Here is an 18,744-nt window from a genome sequence, read left to right as displayed (position 1 = left end):
CAATCTCTTTAACAGTTATAGAACTATTCAGATGATTTCTGTGATTCAGTCTTGGTAGGTTTCTAGAAATCTATTCTCTTCATCTAGGTTATACAATCTGTTAGTGTATAATTGTTCACAGTTCTCTCTTATCATCCTTTTTATTTCTGTAAATTGGTAGCAATGTCTCCACTTTCATTTCTGACTTCAGTAATCTGAGTCTTCTCTTATTTTTTTAGTCAATTTACCTCAAGATTCATTGGTTTTATCTTTTCATTGATTTTTCTCCATTATTCTATTCCCTTTTTAATTAAAACCCACACAAATCTTTACTATTTCCTTCCTTCTGCTAGCTTGAATGTAACTTATTTGTCTTTTTGTAGTGACTTAAAGCATGACATTAGGTTGCTGAAGTTTTTTTTTTTTTTTTTTTTTTTTTTAGAGAGCGAGCAAGTGAGCACGTAAGTAGGAGTTTGGGGGAGAGGGAGAGAGAATCTTAAACAGGCTCCATACCCAGCAGAGTCTGAAACAGGGCTTGATTTCACAACCCTGAAATCATGACCTGAGCCGAAATCTAGAGTTGGATGCTTAACTGAGCCACCCAAGTGCTCCAAGATCTTTCTCCTTTTTAATGTAAGAGTTTATAGCTATAAATTTCCCTCTTAGTTTTTTGCTTCATCCCACTAGTTTGGTATATTAGGTTTTTATTTTCATTTGTCTCAAAGCACTTCCCAATTTTCTTTGTAATGTCTTCTTTGACCCACTGGTTATTCAACACTGTGTTATTTAATTTCTACAGAATTATGAATTTTTCAGTTTTCCTTCTGTTCTTTCTAGTTTTATTCCATTGTGACTACAAAAATACTTTATATAATTTCAATCTTTTCAAACTGATTAAGGCTTTATATGTTCTATTCTGAAGAATGTTCTATGCGCACTTGAGAAAAATGTATATTCTGCTCTTATTGGATAGTTTCCTGTAGATGTCTGTTAGGTCCAACTGGTTTATGGTGGTGTTCAAGTCCTCTATTTCCTTATTAATTTTCTGTCTGGTTGTCTATCACAATTGGCAAAAATTTAAAAGATTACAAAAATTCAGGGTTGAGAAGGATGTAAAGACACGTTATCATAAACTGATGGAGAAGTATAAATTTGTAAAACTACTGGAAGGCAAGTGAACAACATTATCAAAACTGAAACTTGCAACCCAGCATTTCCATTTCTTGCTATCTGCATTAGAGGTTCCTTTGTACAGAAGGAGAAAACACAATGCAGCATTATTTTTAATGTGAAAAAATGGAAAATATATTAAAGGGCCATTCTTCAAGGACTGGTTAAGTAGATCATGGTACTTTACACTATGGAATATGATACGGCAATCTAAAAAGAATGAGGTAGCCTTATATGGTATTGATAAGAGATAAAGAGAAAAAAAGCAAGCTGAAGCACATGTACAGTATGATCATATACAGGTCACCATTACACACATTGTGTGGAATTATGTAAATAAACAGAAGGGAATCTGGAACACATCAAATAATAACTAGTTACTTCAGAGGATGAAGGCGATACAAGGAAGCTTAAAAAAAAAGTTTAATTTTGAACAAAGACAATGTATTCTTGTATTACTTTTATAATTAAAAAGCAGACACAAGCATTTACATGCCAGAGCAGCGTAGGAATGATTCACAGTGATCTGGGAATGATTAACCTTAATGATAAACAGCTCTGGATACTTCAGTAGCTTCTCAGAGCATTATCAGGAGTAACTGTTTTATGTTTAACTTTTATTTTTTTGGCTAAGAAGAACCATTTTCTTATATCTATCCTCTGTTCCTCTTCACTTTCATCACCTGTACCAGCAAGTGGCTTTATTTTTTTGACCTATGTCACAGAAAAACAATGATTTATTCTATTATCTTACAGGGCACCAGCAGAGATCATAGGTTACATCAAAATTCAAGATGGGGGCAGTAATTAATAAGGTAAGCAGCTAGGGGTGCCTAGGTGGCACAGTAGGTTAAACCTCTGGCTCTTGGTTTCTGCTCAAGTCATGATCTCAAGGTTGTGAGATAGATCCCGGAGTCAAGCTCCTCCCCGAGTCAAGCTCCCTACTCAGTGCAGAGTCTGCTTAAATACGCTCTCCCTCTGCCCCTCTGCCTTGCACTCTCTCTCTCTATCAAATAAATAAACCTTTAAAAAAGCACTAAGTTAAGTAAGTCACTAGCTTTAGCATGCCATCTAGCTTCAAATTATTCAAATCTGTGCCTCAGAAAAATTACCAATATCCAGTCATGGTCTAAGAGGTGTGTTTGCCAAAAGTGAGATTTTATGAATCCAGGAACTAACAAAAGTTTATTGTAATCCTAAATAATCACAAATGTTTTAAAAATCATTTATAAGGAATAACATACATAACTCATTATTGTGTTTAATCTAAAATTTACATAGTATACCAATACTCAGTATAACACTTCAATATACTACTTAACTTATAAGAAAATGAAATCCCCAAATCTGAACATTCTGAAAAAGAAAAAGCCACATATATACACACACACACACACATACACACATTTCTTTTGAAGTGTTCTGGTTTGTGTTTTGAGTACTAACAGAGTTAAAGAAGTCTGGTCATAAAAATATGACTCAGTCTTACTCATCTCAGTATTATTTTACATGAACAAAGTAAAAAGTCACTTTGGACTCTACTATCAGAAGAAAAGAGCAAGGTTATGGTTGCTAACAAACAGAGATGAGAAACACCTTTGGGAGACAAATGTCATGTTCCTTTTAAGATGAGTAATTTTATACATAATATAGTAGTAAGGCAACCTGATAAAAGATAGTGCTAAAATTTTACTTGGAGACAAATTTGATAAAAAGCAACCACAACTTCACAATAAAGGAGCCAATGATTCCCCTACATGACAAATCCTTAACATCAGTATTAAATTCTTAATGTAAGATATCCAAAATCAAAATATATAATGCAATGCTCATGTTATATGTTTACCTAAGTCCAAAGTCTTACTTGAATCATATGACCCATTATTACTTTATCTGTTTATTCATTAAATATTTACTGAGCACCTATTATGTGTCAGGCCAGGTGGCTAGAGGATTGAACCACAGAGGTAAATAAAGCAATGGCTCCCAACAAGAGCCTCAAAAGACCATACAAACGGATTATATTTAGCATATTACATAATAACTGTTATATTTAGATGAAAGGCCATACAAAACACAGGGCTGGGAGAGTTGGCAGAGTATCCATTTCAGGGTATGTTTTTGGGGAGAGGGACAACTTTAAGAATGTCACATTCTAACTTAATGGTTAAGTTCTGGCTATACCTAAGTATTGCTGGGACAACTTAAAACAATAAAAACAAAACTCAGATGTTCCCAGGTCCCAAAGGCACCTATCCTCTTTCCCCCATCTCCTCACATTCATGTAGTCTGGGATAGGGCTTAGCAGCACATTTCCTCCCTTAAAAACTCTCCAGGTAACTCTGACTTATAGCCAGAGTTGAATAATTATTTTCAAGACATAAATATAGCTTAATGCTACTGTTATCATCACAACTTCACTGCTGACTTCTTTTTTCCTCATGAAATCCTAAACTGTTCCTGCTATTCAATTTTCCCTACCTAGAGGGATTATGGGAGGGGTAACCAGGCTAGGTTGGTAGGGGTGGGATTCAGGGAGGGGGTAAGACTCTGGAAAGGGTTCCTGGATATAATGAGCGGGAATAGGTAGGAAATCTCCAGGCAATTAAACCAAGTGAGGATGTATAAGGGAAAGGAAACAGGGATATGACTGAGAGCGAGATTTTGGAGAGATGGAGTGGGAGCTCATCATAATGGGGATTATATGTTAAGTAACATTTGGGTCTTATCTTTAAAGCAATGAATAGCTACTGAAAGAATTTAAGCAAGACCAAGGAGGAGGGACTGGGTGTGGGTCAGTCGGTTGAACATCTGGACTCTTGACTTGGCTCAGGTCATGATCTCAGGGTCATGAGATCGAGTCCATATTGGGCTCCACCCAGGGCACGGAGTCTGCTTGAGATTCTCTTTCCCTCCCTCTGCCCCTCCCCCACTTGCACGCACAGGTACATGCCCCCACCTCTTAAAAAAAAGATCAAAGAAAATCAATATGGCATCATAAAGAGGCTACAGTCAGGGAGGCCAGTTACAAGGCTGTAACTTGTAAGCAACTGAATAAAGGATGTGAAAATCAGACTGTGATCTGGCTTAAAGATTCAGATTAGGGAAGGGAGTCATCAGTTACACAAGCTGAATCTGGTGAGTGAATGAAGGGGCTCTCCAAAGAAAGATCATTAAGAAGAAAAAAACTGATGAAGATGAAACCTTAGGAATGCTCTTTTCATCTCCACAGTCATCACTCCCCTTCCAGGCTTCCAGACACTCTACCAGGTCCTCACTAACCAGTACTTTCTACAGAGAAGGAAGGACTATAACTGCGGAAAATCTGTTCAAGAATCCAGAATATCCTTTCTGTTGATTTTCATAGGTCAATAAACTCTTCAGCCAATCATTTCCAGCCTTCAAACTGAGTGACCAATTAACCCCCTGTACTACTTCATTTCTTAGTTCTTCCTCATATATTTGACTCTTTCTAAAGAATTTATCATTCCTGACACACACATAACTTATTTTAATTCTTGCCATTTGTAGACGCCCCTTCTCTATCTGGGGTTGGTTTTCCCAGTTCATGTTCACTTCCATAAAAACTCAACTCCAAATCAAAACCTCCCTAAATCTTCTATTTCTCCCTCCTGTTCCTCTTCCTAACACTATCATACTTGTGTAACTATGCAGGTATGTTTTTGTCAGAGGGTCTCATTTCTGGCTTGGACATAGTCTTATCTCTAAGGTTAAGAATAGGACCTGAATCATTGTGGGTGCCCCACAAAATGTTTGTGGAATTAAAAAAAAAAAAAAAAAGGAGTAAAAGAATTTAGACTTAGTGAAGTTTTGAGTAAACAAAGATGATACTCAGTAAATTATTATTTCAAATTCATTCTTATCATAGTTGTACATAATTCCTTAGGTCTGGAAGAAATGGAGACTATATCATGACATACAGGTAGGTCTGGTTAATGTAACCTTTTTTTTTTTTTTTTTTTTTAAGATTTTATTTATTTGACAGAGAAAGACAGAGAGAGGGAACACAAGCAGGGGAAGTGGGAGAGGGAGAAGCAGATGCTGAGCAGGGAGCCCAATGTGGGCCTTGAACCCAGCACCCTGGGATCATGACCTGAGCTGAACGCAGACACTTAATGACTGAGCCACCCAGGTGCCCTGTAACCAAACTTTTATAAAGATTTTTTTCTTGAGTATAACTCCACAGCTTGAAGAACATAGCAATAGTATATGCAAATGTATAACCACTGCCCCGAACCTGACAAATTTTGAAGGACAATAAAAAGTTTATCTTTGGCTTGTTGATAAGTATTAGTATCAGTGCATAATATACAATCTATGCTAAAAATTATAGCAATTCAAATAAGTCCAGTAAATTCAATGTCAATAAAATCTGCTAAAATTATATTGGTTTCAGAAGAAAGCTAAATTTGCTTTTCACCATTGAGAATAAAATGCAGGAGTCATAATTCTGAGACTGAGGTGATGGCAGCGACATAGTTTTTACAATTTTTCCAAATCCTTCCATGAAAACACACAGAACAAGGACAGCAAAACCAAAACCCCAAGGTCAATATGTCTAGAACTATGTGACAAGGTACGCATCCCCATGAACCCCAAAATACAAGTTAATGTGGATAAATTACCAACAACTCTAAGACTTATATAGCATCAGAAGAGAAAGGAGAAAAATAAAATATCTGCCACATCTGACCAGAGAAGAATCAGGAAACTACGGACAGCTACATGCTGCAGCTGCAGAGTAAGGTGTGTCATTGTGACCATGGCTATTAAAACCAGGAAGGGTTTTATCTACTAAAGGGTAGCAGTAAGGGGTTCATGGCTGGAACACATGAGTTTAGGACCTTCAAAGCTCCCTTCTAAGACAAAGCCCTACACTGTGGTGTAAATTCTGGGAACAGATTCAAGTCAAGTGGAATAGACGTGACAGACATCCAGGAAAAGAGAAAGGTCCGATAAAAGTTGAGGAGGAAAACAGGTCCTGGAGAACTCAAAGTGTGTCTACTTTTATTATTTGTTTAAGACAAGAGAAGAGGAAGTTTAAAGTTATAAAGCTAGAAAAGCTTTCCTGACTCACGCCCCCTTTCTAAAGCCACTTTCATGTGGTAATGACCAATAGAAAAGAATCACAGTCAAATCCCATATGAAGTTTTCATAAGGAAAAAGCTATAAGGGAAAAGGTAATATCCCTACAAAAAATAAAAGCATGGTAGAAAAACATGCTCACAAAAAACCTACAATATTCCAAGACTAGCTTATAAAAGAGCATAAATCAAAATTAGAAAGGTGGCAAAATTAAGGAAGGAATTAGCAATAAAACACAATATCCAAAGCTTGAAGTCAGCAGTGAAGGATGCCTGCATGTTCTCTCCGTGGATGACCTCATCTTCTAGGGCCACGCCTCCTGTCTGATTCACCATTTGTTACTGACCAGGTTTTGGGACTCTGTAAGGGCAGATGTTAACTGTAGAAAACTGAGAGCAGCGTAAATACATTTTGTAGGTAGAGATGGAGATGAGGGTATTAATTTGTTTTGCATCTATTTAGCAATCTTATTCCAAACTGAGTGGAACCGAGCAATAGAAGCAAAGACAAGAAAAAAACTCAGATAAAGAAGGGGAGGCAAAAAAGAAAGCTCTCCGAAGCACGAGGCTGTGTTGTTATAAACCACTTGGTGAAGACGACAGAAGAGGGAGCCCTGGGGCCATGAAGGTGAAGACAGGCTACAACGGCGCACTCCTCTAATCTTTAAGACCGGAAAATTTACTGCACTTAAAAAATGAGCAACAGAAAATAATCTTGAATCCCCTTTAAAACTATTATAAGAATACAGAAAATGTGAAGTAGAATAATGTCTCTGAGCATAAAATAAATTAGGAAATTACAGAAGCCATGAAAGAACATAAAACAGAAATTAGGTGGGTAGAGAAAGGAAGATTTGCAACGAGGTGAGAGAACTAAAAAAAGAACTAAAAATATAAGAATTATTTTAGAATAAAAAAAAATGCCTATTGAATTAGGAGAAAAAAGAATACAAAAGGGAAGACAAGCTTGAAGACAAGCCTGGGTGGCTCATCTGACTCTTGATCTCAGCTCAGGTTGTGATCTTGGGGTCACGAGTTTAAGCCCCGCACTGGGCTCCACGCTGGGCATGGAGCCTTCTAAAAAAAAAGATAAAGAGAAAATATTTCGAGAGAAAATGATAAATATAAAAGATTAAAAAATCCAAACTAAGTAAAAATCAGGAAGGGGACAGAAAACAATGGAATAGAAAAAAATGACAAAAACTATGAGAACAAGTCATCTGAATTTATTAAAGTCTAGAGCAGGGGTTGGCAAACTCTCTATAAAAGGCCAAATAGTAAATATTTCAGTCTCTGTAGGTCAGATGGTCCTTGTCACTGCTACTTAACCTCTGCCACTGGAGTGTTTTTAAAAGCAACCATTAACAATATATGTAAGTCACTGAGCAGGTCAGACATGGGTTGATAGCTAACTGACCCTTCGCTAGAAAAGGAGTTTCAGAAAACCAAAAATCTAGAACTGGTGCTCAGCATTCAATATACACTTATCTGCAGAACTAAAGCCTAAAAATGGGTACCAGGGTACACAGCACAATCTGCGATGATTTTGTAGATACAATAAAACTACATTCAAGAAATGGAAAATGGTGAATGTATATGAAAAGTAAAATAAGCACTTAATACTTTAAATGTATTAATTTAGAATAAAGGGATTATTACTTTAGTTTATTAACAAGGGAGAAGGAGAGGAGGGAGAGAAGAGGTGTCAGTTGATTATAATAATGCTCATAGGAATGAACCAATTGACAATAGCTAAAAAGGGGAAACTGAAGGCAAAAATATCCAAGAGAACAAAAACATGAACCTTCCTAAATATGGAAAGACATGCCAAAGCAAAACACACAAGCAAAACAAATAAGGAAAGAATAAAATAGAGCATATAATAAAGACAGCATTCTACTGTTTAGCCAAGAGAGTGGGATACACAAATATACACGCAATTGCTTCTATTTTTAAAAAGTGAAAGAATAAACCTAAAATTTAAAAAACAAAAAAAGGGATTTTTTATGGAAGAAAGAAGTAGGGTAGAAGATCCAGGAATAGAAACAAGAATCCCGTAGACCTGACTTTGAAATTCCATACAGTTTTGTTACACGATTTTAAGAAAAATTAAGTTTAAAAAGTAGTTCTTAAAAATTGAAAATAAAAAGGAACAAGTAAATTGTTGCCATAATTACACACAGAAAAGTACTAGTTCAGGGGCACCTGGGTGGTGCAGTTAAACATCCAACTCTTGGTTTTGGCTCAGGTTCTGACCTCAGGGTCCTGGGATTGAGCCCCACGTTGGGCTCCACACTCATTGGGGAGTCTGCTTGAGGATTCTCTCTCTTTCTCTCTTCTTCTGTCCCTCCCCACTCACACTCTCTCTCTCTTAAAAAAAAAAAAAAGAATAGTTCAATAATTTAACATAGTAAGCTGTACATACTGTAACTAATATGCAAAAAACAAAAATCCTGAAAAATAAAACATACAATGTTTTCAATAATTGTCTCATTTATATTAATATAGTAGCAGTAACAATCTGCAGTAATGCAGACTGTTGTCTTTGAACTGTGAGTAAATCAAGTGAATAGTTATGTCAGTGTCCCAAGACCTAGATTTTTGGTGTGGCTGGAGAGATCTAGACAGGAAGATTAATGCAACTGAGTAAAAAACACTGTAACCTCAAATCTGAAGTATCAGTACAAACTCAAAATTTATTATATCTGAAAAAGATTTGTCCATTAAAAAGGCACAGAAACAAGAATCAATACAGCAGCAAGGACTGTTCATAATGCTCAGGTTTAAGCCTCTACCATTTCCTAAGGAAAGCAGGGTTTTTAGAAATAGGGCTGTTTCCAGGTATGGAGCAGAAACATCAACAAAATATACAAGTGGGCCTGGAAGAACTTGTCATCCTGGAAGAAAGGGAGGCCATTTAGCTTCTAGATATCAAGTGAGGCTCATGTTAAAGGATACAGGAAATCGATACATTGCATTCCTTACATTTACATCATGTTAAATGTCGATTATATAATGAAACGGGGAAATAAGGACACTGGCACCATTCTGACGCCAAAGATAGGGGAATCTGAGCACTGTAAGCATAATAATGGAAGTGGATTAAAACACTACAAATGTGCTAATATTCGTATGTTCATAATCACATTAAAAAGAAAAAAAATCACTAATTACTTTTAGAGAATTTTAATGAATAAAACACATCACTTGAAAACTGATAAAAGGAATCATGCACTTGTTCTACTTTTAGTTTAAGTATCTTGTAGTAACCAGATGGTTGGTGAGGAAAGTTTTCTTTTTTTTTTTTTTTTTAAGATTTTATTTATTTATTTGAGAGAGAGCATGCATGAGCGGGGTGGGGGGGGGTGGTGGAGAGAGGCAGAGAGAGAAGCAGGCTCCCGACTGAGCAGGGAGCCTAACATGGAGCTCGACGTGGGACTCCATCCCAGCACCCTGGGATCATGACCCAAGCCAAAGGCAGATGCGTAACCAACTGAGTCAGCCACTCGGACACCGCAAGGGGAGTTTTCTTTTTACAGAAGTAATCTAGTTAATAAAAATGTCTGATAAAGGCACAATGTTACCACTTTGCAACCCTCAATGATAAAAGAATTCTAGGCAATGAGAATTAATTTTGCCCAAAGCAATCTCTAGATCTACCAGTTTATCCGGAATAAAGGGAAGAGAGAGGAACAGAAGAAACGACACCAGAGAGATGCGATCGTGACTATGCGGGATGTGAAGGGCTCTACACATGCCTACTTCTTCAACGACAAAAAACTCTTAAAGAAAAAGAAAAAAAGAAAAGCTAGAGAGAGAACCTACAAATTAAAAGACAGTGAAGGGAGATAATCACAATGTATGGACCTCATATAAATTCCAATTCAAACAGACAAAACGAACAAAACCAAAACAAAAAAGGTGTAAGACAAATCAAGGAAGTGTGAACACTCAATCTAATGATACAGATAACATGATACAACATAAAGGATTTTCTTCAAAATAATCTAGGGCAGAGGCGGCAAACAGAGAGATAAAATGACAATAACTTGATCACATGATGGGAACTGGTGAAGTTGAGATAAACAAAAGGAGGATTATTTTTCAGTAGATTTGACCATGGATTTTATTGTGGCAAACTATAAATACTGTCTACTTCTGTATGTGATCTGATTTGAAGCATACCTAAAAATACTCAGGGCTGTAATTTCATTTTTTTTCTTTCTTTGAATACAGGATTTTTAAATGTAACTAAAACTGTTTTGCAAAAAGCCTTAACACTTAAAACAGAGCTCTCCCATAAACATATTACATATGTACACATGCCACCCTCTCCCCTGCAAATCTGGCTTGCTGGATTTGGTAAAATGTTGATGGGCAAACCTATAAAAATTGCCATCATTAGACATGATGTCAAACATTTTTAAAATCTCACTTAAAAAATGTATAACCTTTATGTAACAATCTTTAAAAAGGTTCCTTAAAACCAAGATGGTTCTGTAAAATTTGCCAGTTGACAAAAATGGACTAAGTAATTCCACAGATACCAAGTTTTGGGACTTAAATATAATTTTACATAAAGGATACATAATCATTTTTTAAGTGTGCATTGGATTTTGGTTTGTCACAGGTCACACATTGGAAACACAGACACTTCTGACCTACAGACGAGCTGTTTGGTTTGCATGGTCCAACATATAAAGATTGGGAGCTTTCACATAAAAACCCAGATTTTGACAGTTCTACAAGCAGCTGTGAGCTAGAGCACAGGAGCAGCTGCCTCTTGCAGGAGGGTATGTTTCTTCTCTCCACCACGGTCCCTCGCTTCCTTCTACCTGGCATACACGGTAGGCCGGGCCTCTTCAGACATTTGAGTGTGAGATCACTAGTTAAAGCCTAACACTGTTCTTAGGGAGGCTTTTACCTCATTCTTAACAAAGTACAACAGAAAAAAGACATCTGTAAGAGTCCATATTATTTAGTTTTGAACTTAAAATTTTTTAAAAATTAGCATTCATCATCCTTATAGCACAAAAATAAAATATTATCTGCATATTTTTAAATGCTTTTCTTTGACAAGAAGAAAGGCTTACCTTTAAATCAAGGCTGTTAAGGCTTATGACATCATCATCTTTCGCTCTCCGCTTTCTTTTCTATATGAAAAAAAAGATTTCATTCTTATATAGAAGGAATGCATGTTACTTCATTAAACAGAGACTCCATAAAACCAGAAAAATCACTTTAAAAAAGTGAAGCTCTATTCATAATTATTTTTGAAAAAAAATTATTTTTGAGGGATGATCATAAATTATCTCTAGCATATTTACTGTTTAAATCGTCCCCCTGGCCTGAATCATCTCATGCTGCCAAGTTTCACCCTATCAGAAAACTTTATGTAAAGTCTTTTCAGAAGAGAAATCTTAGTAAGTCAAGGGCTAACTGTATTTATGAGAGAAAAAGTAAAATATGTTTTAAACATACAGGTGACGAGTTTTTTAAAAATCATATTATTTATCCTATGGAGGGGGGAGGGTCTTCACTAGAAAAAAAATACCCTTTTCTCATGGCCCAAAGTAAATTAAGACTTGTTGCCAGAAGCAGGATTTATCTACTGGAAGACAACATACTCCGAGTTACCATTCATCACTCTCACTCAGCCCTCCTGGTGCCTGTAGTGGTGAAAATGTATACAATCTCATCTCTGTCCTTCATCACTATTGAAGAAGAATTCTTAAGTAACACATCACCCACTCACAACTCAAAATAACTTTTCAGATTACCTGGGACATAGTCTAGCTCTTGTGAACTCTCAAAACTGACCAGCTAGGATTCCCTTCCAGGACCTAACTCCACTCCAAGGAGAAACTGGTGGTAGTGGAATCAGAATGGAGCAGGACAGGGACACTGGAGAAAAGGAAAGACAGAGTCCAGATGGAAGTGGGGAATTGATGGAGCCTGGAAATCGCAGAAACAAGGAACCATAAAAAGAGAGGGAGCTCTGTTAAGTTAGAAAAGTTATCTGAACCAGGCCTCTTTGTAAAATTCAGAAAAACTAAATTCACATTAAAATGAACAGAAAATTCTCCAAGTCAAATCCTACACAAATGACTCGAAGAAAAAAGGGAAAGGGGAAGAATAATATCCCTATAGGGAATGAAAGTACTCTGGAATGAAATGCTCAAAGAAGCAGAGCAAAACTAGGACATACTATTCCAAAGTTAGCTAAAGGCATTAGGAAAATGATAGAAGACTTGAAAGAAAAATATAAATCAGGATTGGAAAAAACTAAAAATGAGGTGACAAGAAATCCTTATTGATCTTAAGGTCATATCCAGAAGATCTAGAAAAATAAGTAATATGATCCTAATTCTGAAAAAAACAAAGCAAAGATCCTGCATTTATGTGTATCTTATTTGTGAGTCTCTGTGTGTGTGTGTAAATAATTATACGAGCCAAACAGAGGAACAGGCATGGTACTGCTGACACAGGTTAGAGTGGAGGCTGGGACGGAAGGACTGACGGGGGAGGAGAGAGGGAAGGAGGAAACTGCCAAACAAAAAGAAGTGTACTGAGGGGAAAGCTCATTCATGATTATACTTACACATTTATATAAAATTCTGTACATGTGTTTGCATATGTAGAAAGACATTTAACAGATTTGAAAATATTCTACTATATTTTCTTTTAAACATTCTGAAGTTTTGCTTTTCCTACATATTCAGTCCATCCAGAATTCGTTTGTTTGTATATAGTATGAGACGGCAGAGCTAGCCGTGCCCACCGCTAAGACCACTGTTGCAGGCACCATTCCTTCTAATGTCTACAATGCGTTAAGGTCTCATACATATGTCAGTTTCTGGGTTCTCAATCTTATGGCACTGGTCTGTTTACCTAGACTTTCATCCACACTGTGATTCCATAATCACTGTACCTGTGGAGGAAGCCTTAACAGCTAATAAGGTAAAGTCATAATGTTCCCTGACTTGCACAATACTTCCGCGCTCTGGGCTTTCTACTTTCTTTCTGAATTATAGAATGAGATCTCTCTCTCTCTCTCTTTTTTTTTAAAGATTTTATTTATTTATTTGAGAGAGAGACAGTGAGAGAGAGCATGAGCGAGGAGGTCAGAGGGAGAAGCAGACTCCCCATGGAGCTGGGAGCCCAATGCGGGACTCGATCCCGGGATTCCGGGATCATGACCTGAGCCGAAGGCAGTCGTCCAACCAACTGAGCCACCCAGGCATCCCTAGAATGAGATCTCTTACACTCTAGTGGGATTTCTATCAGAACTACACTGAATTTATAAATTAATATAGGAAGTACTAACATTTTTAGGTTATTGAGTCTTTCCTTGTACACCTATCTTTCCATTTAATTTGGTGTCTATGTTCTTTATTAATGCTTTCCAATTTTCCCAACAAAAATCTCACAGATCTTTTCAGATTTTTTTTTCTTTTCACAGATTTATTCATAGTTTTAAAAATTGTTTTTACTTCAATAGAAGCATCTTTACAAATTACATTTGTTTATTACCAGTGTATATACACATTTTATTGAATCCCTTTTATAAATTTTATAGCCAGTAATTTTGTTTGAACTTTTAGTTCTAATAGCTGCTATCAATATTCACTGGGATAGTCCATGTAGATAGTCATAATGTCCCTAAGCGATGAAATGCTATTGTCTCTTTCTTTCTAATTTGAATACCACCTGTTCTCCTGTCTCACTATGTTGGCTAGAAGCACCAGTAAAATTCTGGATAGACATGGTGACAGCAGGCTTTTTTCCAAAATTTTAAGGAAATGTTTCTAACATATTATCATTACAAAACATGTTGTTTGTGGAAGATCTCAGGCTAAGAAAGTTCTGTACTATTCCCAGTTTGCCAAGAATTTTATCATGACTGGGCAATGATTTTATTTTTATCCATTTTCATTTTTCCATCTATTTTTTTTGGTTCATTCTACTGTTCCTTCTTTAATTACTTGAGTCAAATGCTTACTTTTTGTCCTCTTTTTTCTCAATCTAGGTATGTGAAAGTTTATTAATCTCTCTCTTAGTACTCCTTAATCACATTCCGAATGTTTTAACACATGAACCATGAGCTATTTCTTTTATCATGGGAGAACTCTACAAATATGTTTTCCCCAAGAGGGATGTACCATCCCAGAGGACATGCAAGATATCTTCCCTGGAGTGCAGGAGGAAAATGTTAGAACTTCAATATCTATGTATTTATTAATCCTTAAAAATAAGGTTTACTAATATTTAATATACAGATGATGAACTCATCATCATCTACATTATAAGGTTAGACAACAGTGATCCAATCAGTTCCCAGAAAGTGACCTCACACTGTGAAAATGTCATGGCTATTTGAAATACGGACTTACATCCACTATCATGAACTTCACCCGAGGTTGAGTACTGTGCTTTGACTTATTAGCTAATAAAGCTGGTCCATACATAAAAATCCTAACTAAACATAGCAGGGTTCGTGTTCAAAATATTTTTGCTGATAGGTTTGCAAAATTAAGTTTGGAGACACTTCTCTTCTGTTTGAGTTTAGGCTTGTCAACTATGAAAGGAAAAAAATCAAGATGAAAAAAAGTCTCAAGGAGAATAGAGTATTGTATTAAAATCAGGAGACTCTTGGTATGAATCCGTAACTGACCAATTAATATAAGTAACTGGTAAGAGCAAAAAAATCTCAAACAGAAGTCCCCAACAGAGATATAAATTAAATACAAAAGAACAGAATGCAAATTAAATATGCATTGCTGAACCCATCAGTACACGATCCGGTAAAACTTGGCAAACTAGAAACAGAATGATTTTTGCTATTTCCTCCAAATAAGAAAATGTAAGAATCATGCTCTATTTGTACATACATTATTTATGAGTATTATGAGCTAATGAGTTTTTAATTACAAAAAGAACCAATTGTCTGGTTAGATGCCTCTGTAAAAGTCTCATTCTAAAAATAATGAGAGGAGGATACTAGGATGATTAATAACAGAAAATAATTCATTCATCATATATATCATCTGCAATCATTTTTATATTTTTCAACCAAGAAACAAGCTGTTAAGAGTATGTACATAAAAACAGCTTCATATTTCATAATATATTCTCTTAATTTTAAAACTGTAGGAATAAAAGGATTACATAAGGTTAAAAATAAATAGAGGGACGCCTGGGTGGCTCAGTTGGTTAAGCAGCTGCCTTCGGCTCAGGTCATGATCCCAACATCCTGGGATCGAGTCCCACATCGGGCTCCTTGCTCGGCGGGGAGCCTGCTTTTCCCTCTGCCTCTGCCTGCCATTCTGTCTGCCTGTGCTCGCTCTCTCCCCCTCTCTCTCTGATAAATAAATAAAATCTTAAAAAAAAAAAAAAAGATCTGCTATTTTTCAAAATATTTTATATTTAATTGAAATAAAATTTGTTTTTAGCTTGTTAGCAGAAGAAAAAAGAAATTAGGCTGCCAAAGATGGCGACAGAAACTCTGTATCTCAAGATATTCAAGAAGTACAGACAACTGAGTTGTACACCAAGACTGAAAGACAACCTAGGAATTAGTTCTCTCAATGTCTTGACATAAAATACCCAGGTACTCACCAAGGTGAAGTCCCAGTGAGGGCCAGGTGTTAAAAATGTGAAGGAGCTACCTCTCCGAAGGGAATGTCTGTTAAAAGAAAATTCAAGCAAAAAGTTAACCGAGAGCAACTTTAGTAAAACAAAGCTCTAGACAGAAAAAAAGCTATCTTTCTCATAGGTTCAAAACTATTTAAAGTAACTTTATTAGTCATTCAATTGTAGAAATATAAAGAAGGGATGCAAAAAAAAAAAAAATCAGGATTTATCCCCTGGTCATTTTTAGAATCTTTACAAAAGTGAAAGGGCCTTTATAAAATTAGTGGACATATTAAAAATAATTCACCAAACCAAGCAGGGTTATTTTAGGAACATATACATGGTTCAATAGTAAGAAATCTATTTTTTATATAGTATATTAAACTAATAAGTTAAATAAAAAGCAGTAAATGATGCAAAAATTATTTAACAAAATTACGCATTCTTGCCTAACATTTAAAAACAAGAATAAAGGATGCTCAACATAATAAATAAAACTCAAATGCCTTTAATTTGAATTTCTTGTTTAAATCTCTTCCATGTACTGATTTTTTTTTTAAAAATTACGGTTTAATTAACCAAATAAGGAATTTTAAAAATTATATCTGAGACAAAGATCTCAAGTAAGATTAAAATTTGACTAGGATTTTGTTACTATTAAGTGACAGATTTTTCTTCTGTTTATCTTTCCACTCAAGAGAATCCTTTTAACAAAAACCTGTCCTTGCTTTTATAAAATATAAACCTCTGTTTATAAAACATGCAGAAAAATCACAAAATATAGTTAGCACAAGAAATACAGGTTATAAACTATACTTACCACTAATCTCTTTGGATATAAATAATTCTAAAATAAATATGTTTCCCCCTTGTATAGAAATAAGTGAGAAAAAAAGCCACCGATCACTTGTGTTCAGGCAGATTCAAAGGCGGGCTGAAGAATGCGAAAGCTTCACAGTGGAATAAAGGGAAGGTTTCAAGTGTGCCCTGATTGGAGGCTGTTGGCATGGGAAGCTGAAGGTGAGCGAAGCAGGGGTGGGATATCCTCTGTGAGTGGTAGGGGGGTATATATTTGGCTTGCTCTGATTAGTTCAAAGTTGGAAGCAAGGATAAAAATTAGGGAACTTGGCAGTTATCAATCAAGTCCTAACCACTGTGGGTTGATTGTTAAAAAAGTTATTGTTCAGCTTTCTGGATTGTAAGGCCATTCTCCACTTGTATATTCATTCCACTTCTCACCCTTGATCCTCACGGTCTTTGTTCATTCTAGGTTACAGTAATACCACAGATGGCTCTTGCAGCTGCAAGAATTTACAAGCTTAATCAAATATAAGGTAGTTTTCTAAGCTAAATATAAAGCAGAAGTTTGCTTATGTTTTGATATGAACATAGGGAAGACGGCTACAAGAAAAAGGAGGATGTCAAAAGACTTCACAGAAGAATTAATATTTAAGTGATACTAAGCTGAATCAAAGAGACATAGCAATTAGCAAAGCATATGAGAGCCAGGAAGGCTTTTAGGGCAAAGGGAACAGCACAAGTTAAGCAGGAGTGAAATGAATTACATTCAGGGAACTGCAAGTAGTTCCTTATGTTTGGGTATCAAGAGAAATAACGAAGGGCAAGCTAAAAGGCCTTACATAAACGACTCTTATAAAGAGTATGGACTTGATCTTGAATGTATGGTGGCCCCAATCCACTATGGAATTTTCAGTAACAAGAAGGATGGCAGCAGGACTGGTTGGGAAGACTGGTCAGGAGGCAGCTCCCATATTGCTTACAATAGACACCAAGGGGCTGAAGCAATAGCAACAAAGTTAGGAGAAGCACATTAGAAAGCGGGCATGGGGGCACCTGGGTGGTTCAGTGTATTAAGCCTCTGCCTTCAGCTCAGGTCATGATCCTAGAGTCCTGGGATGGAGCTCCTCATTGGTCTCTCTCTGCTCAGCAGGGAGCCTACTACCCCTCCCTCTCTTCCTGTCTCTCTGCCCACTAGTGATCTCTCTCTGCGTGTCAAATAAATAAGTAAAATCTTAAAAAAAAAAAAAAAAAAAAAAAAAGAGGGCTCAGTGACAAAACTGGCAGATTTTTCCCTCTTCCTCCCTATGTCAGCTCAGTTTCCACCAAGGTTCCTGGCATAGTGAAATACGGTTCTACTAATAATAATTAGAAATAGATGCAGAAAGAGCTTAAGATAATTAAGCAAACGTTTCCTAAATAATTATTTGTGAAAGATTAAAGCACACTGAGCCTTTTATTACTCTTAAAGCTCGTATTTCTCCCCCAAAAGCCTCTTCAGTGGAGCCAGATAACCCAAGGAATTGGTTTTTCTTGCCACTGCTGAAAAAGTAACGATGAAGAAAACAGTAATGATTTTTGATAAAACACTGGAATGAGGAATTTAGGTGAAACCAACATGACATCTGAAATGCCTTAGAATTCACAAGTCTCAACAATACAAAGATACAGTATCATAAACAATGCTAAAAGATTATAAGAAAAACAGGACCTTCATACCATATGTATCCATGGATCATGCTGTTTAAAAACAGGACTCTAGGTTAAGTGCTATCACATACTACATGCTTAATAAGAGCAACAGTGGGGACTGAGTTGAGAAGCATCAATTATGATTTCTCATAAGATTATTTTTAATCCAGTGCAAATATTCATTAGAGTAGTAATCATAGTGACAGTTAAAATATTCAGTAAATATGTCCTTAAGTTTTAAGAACACAAAACCAAAGTTATTCATTTTTTTAGTCCCTAGAATCAACCAAACTGACCTCAGAATGAATTTGATGTTTGAAAGCTGGAAAGAAAAATAGTTCTTAGGAATTTCAACTAGGTCAACAAA

General features: G+C 36.1%; 1 protein-coding gene across 1 annotated transcript in view; it reads right to left on the bottom strand.

The window, feature by feature from the left end:
* Window positions 1-18,744, bottom strand: part of NET1 (neuroepithelial cell transforming 1) — a 59,517-nt gene that overhangs the window by 24,763 nt on the left and 16,010 nt on the right. The window contains exons 2-3 of the mRNA XM_059183701.1: window positions 15,873-15,939; window positions 11,348-11,407 (exon numbers count right to left, since the gene is read on the bottom strand). Of these exons, the coding sequence (XP_059039684.1) occupies window positions 11,348-11,407; window positions 15,873-15,939 (127 nt within the window). The remainder of the gene's footprint in view (window positions 1-11,347; window positions 11,408-15,872; window positions 15,940-18,744) is intronic.

Source organism: Mustela lutreola, chromosome 8, assembly GCF_030435805.1.
Source record: "Mustela lutreola isolate mMusLut2 chromosome 8, mMusLut2.pri, whole genome shotgun sequence".
Classification (NCBI taxonomy): Eukaryota; Metazoa; Chordata; class Mammalia; order Carnivora; family Mustelidae; genus Mustela; species Mustela lutreola.
The sequence above is the reverse complement of the archived record's forward strand: the minus strand, read 5'-3'. Positions and strand labels throughout refer to the sequence as shown.